This window comes from Dermacentor variabilis, chromosome 4 (genome assembly GCF_050947875.1).
Source record: "Dermacentor variabilis isolate Ectoservices chromosome 4, ASM5094787v1, whole genome shotgun sequence".
NCBI lineage: Eukaryota > Metazoa > Arthropoda > Arachnida > Ixodida > Ixodidae > Dermacentor > Dermacentor variabilis.
Window position 1 is genome coordinate 57420563 of NC_134571.1, and position 6000 is coordinate 57426562.

Here is a 6000-nt window from a genome sequence, read left to right on the forward strand (position 1 = left end):
GTCTTCGCAGATTGGATCCAAGTTTGCAACTCCGTCTTCCACCAGGGTTGCCACGAGCGGAAGCAACACTCCTGTGCCGCCTATGGCTCGGCGTGGCATTCACGAACTCCTATTCCTTCCCCATTGGAATGGCCGACAACCCTGCTTGCGACACCTGCGGCTACGAAGAGACAATCGCGCACCTCCTCTGTGACTGTCCACGTTACAATGTGCGAAGAAAAGTGCTCGTGACCGTGCTCGAAAAACTGGACAATCGCCCCTTCACAGAAGAGAAAGTTCTAGGACACTGGTCCAGACGGGTTTTGGCACTCAAGGGCTTAAGGGCTTTGCTCAAGTTCTTAAGGACATGTGAATTGTGCGAACGCCTTTGACTATTGTTGCGCGTAACATCGCGTTACTGTGTGCATTTTTCTTGTTTTTTTTTCTTCTCTCTTCCTTCTCCTTTTATTCCCTTTACCCCTTTCCCCAGCACAGGGTAGTCAGCCGGTATTTGCACTGGCTAACCTCCCTGTCTTTCCTTCGCTTTTGTCTCTCTCTTTAGATCGTGGCACTCATGAAGTATCCCTTGTTCGGGAACAGTGGGGGGGCACTACGTGCCCATAAACATTTGTCCTTTGTGGACCATCAAAGAATATTTGTTTCGTGTGGGAATTTAAGAACTGACATCCCTGTATTTCTTTTTTCTAACATTGACATTTGCGCCGTTTTGTGCCGCATGTCAGAGAAGATGAGTATCAGACGCCGTCTACAGGCTTATGACGTCTCCTCAAACACAGCTAATAAGAGAGAAGTCATTGACGACGAAGATTTAGGGAGCCGAGACTCCTTCTCTGAGTCTAATAAAAAAAATGTTTTCTCATTTCATTTTCCGTAATTCTTCTCGCGTGGGGTGCGCGTGAAAGTTTCTTTTCCTTTTTTTTTTACGAATCGGGCATTCGCGACGCACATACCTTGACGAGTAGAGCACCGTACCGTCCTGTGCCAGGCGGACGAACTTGTTGGGCTGAGTGATTGTGTGCAGGTAAGAGTGCTTGCCATTCAGGAACGACGTGTCCGGTCGCCATATCTTCTGTAGCATGGATATGGACAGGGTCATAGACGGCATGGATCCGCGGAAAGCCAGTCGGCGGTCAATCCAGCTTTGCCGAAAATAGCAGTCCATCGAATACGTCTGGTACCGGACCGGAGTAAAACAGTCTTCAGGAAAGTACGCTTAAGAACAACGGCAAGAGGCACAAAGAATTGATTTGAAAGTGAACCTAACGCAACAGTTTAGGCAGTGTGGCCGCGTGTGAATTGTGACTGCGCCCCGTTCAACAACACACGACATCGGGAAATGGAAATGCTGCAATCTTTCTACTGACTCCACATAAAATCCTGAGTGTCTCGCCATTGCCCTACTCAAAACTTATTCCTTAGGACATGATGTCCTGTGAATACTTCCGTAAGATATTTTCACTAGCATCAAGACACGTTTTAATGACGTTACGTTCCCTTTGTCAGAGCTTTGATTCAATCTGCTTGAAGCCTTCTACATGATGCCCACGAGAATCCTTGCTGATAGGCATTCTCTTACTCTAAAACGTACTGAAGGACCATTCTAAAACGTATCTGATAACGAAGATCTCATTTTCTTTATTCTAATAAAGTACGAAACAGTCACTATCGGCATGTATCTCACCATATCAACTTCAGACACCGGTCCCATGCTGCGTACTTCAATATCAATATAAACATCCGTTGGCGTATCTAAAAGAAAACAGTAAAACGCAAGTTCAGGTGAGTGTAAACTACCGAACCACTCATCTCATAATCAATTTAAGCTCTTGAAAAGCAAATCCTTTACTCACACATTTATAGCTTTCCCTCTTATTCCCAAGACTTCAGTTCATATATATAGAAAATTAGAAGAACATCATCAAAAAAATCACACATTCTTGGATAGCAAATTTGCTCACCGCAAAACACAGTTATTTAAAGCAATCATAGTTTCACTTAGTTATATGTAGAACACAAGTCATTTAGTGCAGGCATTACGTTAGGCAAGTCAAGAAGCCGTAATGCGCAGAGAAAACAGGCATCACCAACAACTAACATTCAACTTTGAAATCCTTATTCGCCACATTCTTACACTATAATTCTCAGACCCCTGAATACCTGTTGGTAAACTCAGCACTTTATTGCGCATTTTCTTTCTCTCTGGCATGTATATGTACATGCCTGTGTATTTGTGCCCATGTGTGCCTGTGTTTATAACACTCTGACTCAGCATAAGACACGTGAAAATAATAGAACCCCTCGAGAAATTTCCTTCGCAACCTTTAAAGCGGTGTAAACAGCACTGAGCTGTGACACAAGAGGAATGCGAAAGTAAGACAAATTATCAATGTCTGGCTGCCACCCCAGCTTGCTGTGAGAAAAATTCGATGGTACAAGAGACTTCGTTGTAAGGAAACGTTCCTCCTTTATTTATTTTTTTCACGTGTTCACACTTGTGGCTACAATATTTTGGACATTTTTTATTAAGATATCAGCACTGTTCAGACATTTCTTACGCAATGGCAAAAATTAAAGAAAAGGCAAGCGAAAATGGGCGTTATGTAAAACAAGAGTTCCCCATCGTCCTGTAAAGCTTCGATCTGACAACCTTCTTTCGGCAGCAGCTGCTCCCCACATCGGCTTCTTCTTTCCCCGACCCCGAAGATGACCCCAATAATGTGTTGAATAAATTGGAAAGCTTGATTTTAGAATGCCTCCGCATCGAACACGATTTGGCCTAAGAATCTAGGGCACGCTTCCCACGAAAGCAATCGAGAAATGGTCGCGCTAAAACTTTCAACATATCGATGCGCGCCCGTATTTCTCAACCAACGGCGTTCCTTTAATATGAGTTTAATGCTTGCAGTCTTGTCACCGGAATTCGCTTTCATTCTTCTCACTTCAGTTTTTTTTTTTTTCGCTCCAGCGGATGCTGAGAATTCTGCAGATCCCGTCCAAGTGCACTGCCTGATTCTTTCACCTTTATTACTTGCATCTTCCTCATTTTTTCTTCATTCACAACACTCTGGCGTAGCTATCAGTACTGGCCCACATAGCCTTCGCGCCAAGCCATGGACTATCACACCAGCACTGTTGTGGGTGATAATTTACGACGCGACTCTCTCCCAGGTACATTTCGTTTCTTTCTAAAGCTTCCCTCGCCGAAATGACCAACGCCGCCGGGGACGTCTCGACGCGAGCAGTATTTGTCAAGTAGAGAAATATGACCGCTCCCGCCAACTCTCCCCCTGCCCATCCCTATTTCCCGGATCGTTTATACCGTTGTTGCGTTCGCAGTAACTGCCCTGGCGATCCTTCCACCCTGCCAGTTCCGAGTAACTGCCCTGCACACCGCCCGTAAGAATTCTTCGTGGTAGGTTAAAGGAAGGAGCGACATACGCAAGCAGCTTGTTCAGATTCCGCGGTGTTACGCAGCTGGGAAACAAGCAACAAAAATTAAGAGCAGGCCTAAAGGCCCGACAAAGAACTTGCTTTATTTATAGTTAGAAAAAGAAAACGCCGTCACAGAAAACAGAGTGGTCAGGGGAAACACTGGCATTTCGGTAACAAAGTTGATCCTATGGGAACGGGCAGCTAGGGACATTAATGATACTGCCATAACAGGGACGTTAAACTGAAGCAATGGCTCTCTGCCCTAATATTGTAGTCGTTATGTGCTTTCCCGAAAGGGCGGTAAGTACAAATAGAGTGAACATGCCAGTGATTGCACCGTAGTACCAAGATTACAAATGTTCGCAACTGCTTTATGCGGTATAGCAACTACCTCTTCCATATCTAAAAGTTATGAGGCCTTGTGCGTACCATTGCTTCGAGCGTTTCAATGTAATGTTATGGTGCTGCGACTGTTGTGCTGCAGTGAGCAGTGACATTGCCTGTACATCTACTGCTACAATTCCATTCCTCTACTCAAGCTGTGTGTACTCCACAACTCCATTATAATATTAGATGTAAGATCTGGCGCCAAGACCTTCTTTTCTATCATGTCAATGTAAAAAGGTGGTTCTTTCATAGTATGAGCAACATCAGAATTTTCGGATTGTCCGTTCAAGGTTAGCTAACCCCCTTCCACACTTATTTCAGTGCAAGAATTAGAAAAAAAACATGCTTGTGTAAGACATGTGTATTAATTTCCATCAGTATAAGCCCCTGTTGCTTCTTATACATATTTGCGGCGCTTGTATCACGCTTTCTGTTCCCGGTTTTCAATTGCTGTTCACTTGTTCTTATTCAAATATATAGGGTGCTTCTTTCACGATTCGGTACAAATGGTGCAATGAAGAACTCACCGACTCTTCCTGGCCTAACATGATGGTTGTAACCTTGCAAGATACTGTCCAGCAGTAATGACACATTCTTGTTGTTCTGTTTGCTAGACCTGCCGATGCTGTAAGCCCTAAGAAAAAGGGACGCACCTCTCGAATCAGTCTTGCCGTTCCATCCCAGTACATAAACCGAACACATCACACGGAACACAGCCACAACAACTGTGTAAGTAAATAATACGGCACGAGAAACTTGACACATGCGTTCAAAGAATAACTACGCAAAGGAACCGAGACTAAAGAAAGCACAAATACATCATACATACAGAAGTGTTAGTATTACTCCATTTGTATTTTTACATCTCTATTAGTCCCTTTGTTTAGTTAGCATTGGTTTTGCAACCAAACAACCTCAAAACTACCGCTCTAATACCCTCCCTGTCTTTCCCGGTGATTTTCTCTCCGGCCACCACATGGCAGGAAAGCGTGGGAAGCTGTTATATTTCTCCATCTATCTCGAAAAGGGCTTTTAGCTTTCGATTTCGGGGTTTCGCACCCAAAGTCCCCGAAAGTGCATAGTAAATAGAGCAGCAAAGTGGCTTCAATGCTTTCAGTAATCTCCATCACATAGCGTTTGCTAAACCATTCTTTTCGAAAGGCTGCGTCTTGCCACCACTCTTAATAAATGACAAAAGGAGATTCAAACAAACGATTCGCAAAAGTGCAAGCAAAGTAAAAATTCTTCTCTCTCTCTCTATCTATCCTCTCACTCTCAGAATTTTTCATGTCCCCGTCTCTCTCCTTTCCAGGCAGACTGAGTGGCAAGCGTAAGTATAATGATATTAATATCTACGTAATAACAGGGACCTCACATTGTGACGCTCATGACTGAAGGCAGCAACGTTGTTGTGAAGAAGAGCGGGACCAGCTGTGGTACCCAGTGCAGCATGCCAAAACAGACTTGCCAGGCAAGTCAGCATAAGAAGGGATCTCCACCTGAAAGAACACAAGGAAAAGAAGGCAGAAGAGAAGTTTAATTAACAGTCAAGACAGTATTTTTGGCCAAGTACGTCGTCTGATACGCGATCAATTAGGCTAGTTGGCACCTGTTAAGATGAACTAAGGAAGCAGATCAGGAACACGGAAAAACAAAGAGCCATGTAACTACTGAGCTGTCGTACGAACCCCCTGTTTTGTCCCTGCACTTCTTTATGTCTCCTGGTTATGCGCCCTTCATTTCCTTCGTTACAAGTATGGAGTCACCCTGTCGTCGACGCCCCAGGTATGAGAACAGAAAAAAAACGATAAGACACAAATCTAAGCTTGAAGTCCAGGTTTGACGGAATCACGTCTGGTCGGGAAGCCGCATGAGAACAAAAGGGCACAACTACCAAGGAAAAATATTTAGCGATAAATTAAAAGACGTTACGGCTCCAAACACGGGAGCCTTGTTCACAATCTACAACTCTACAAGATGTTCCACAACTCTAAGCTTGTGGATAATCATTTCAGCCGCCGCCTAAAAAAAATATTGGAGGACGCTTAAGCTTCGCCTTCAAGAGTGGAACGCGATAGCGTTATCGCACCCCGTTCGCACCACCCACTCATTCGCTCGGCATGCTCTTGACGAGACGAAGGGGAGAAGTGGGCGAGTGGCGCACCACCTGTTGGGGCAGCG

At 44.5% G+C, this 6000-nt stretch overlaps 1 protein-coding gene across 1 annotated transcript in view; it reads right to left on the bottom strand.

Moving 5' to 3' along the window:
• Positions 1 to 5311, bottom strand: part of LOC142577772 (gamma-aminobutyric acid receptor alpha-like) — a 28890-nt gene extending 23579 nt beyond the window's left edge. The window contains exons 1-4 of the mRNA XM_075687225.1: positions 5195 to 5311; positions 4347 to 4453; positions 1682 to 1749; positions 951 to 1171 (exon numbers count right to left, since the gene is read on the bottom strand). Of these exons, the coding sequence (XP_075543340.1) occupies positions 951 to 1171; positions 1682 to 1749; positions 4347 to 4453; positions 5195 to 5271 (473 nt within the window). The 5' untranslated portion in view covers positions 5272 to 5311. The remainder of the gene's footprint in view (positions 1 to 950; positions 1172 to 1681; positions 1750 to 4346; positions 4454 to 5194) is intronic.
• Positions 5312 to 6000: the final 689 nt, after the last annotated feature.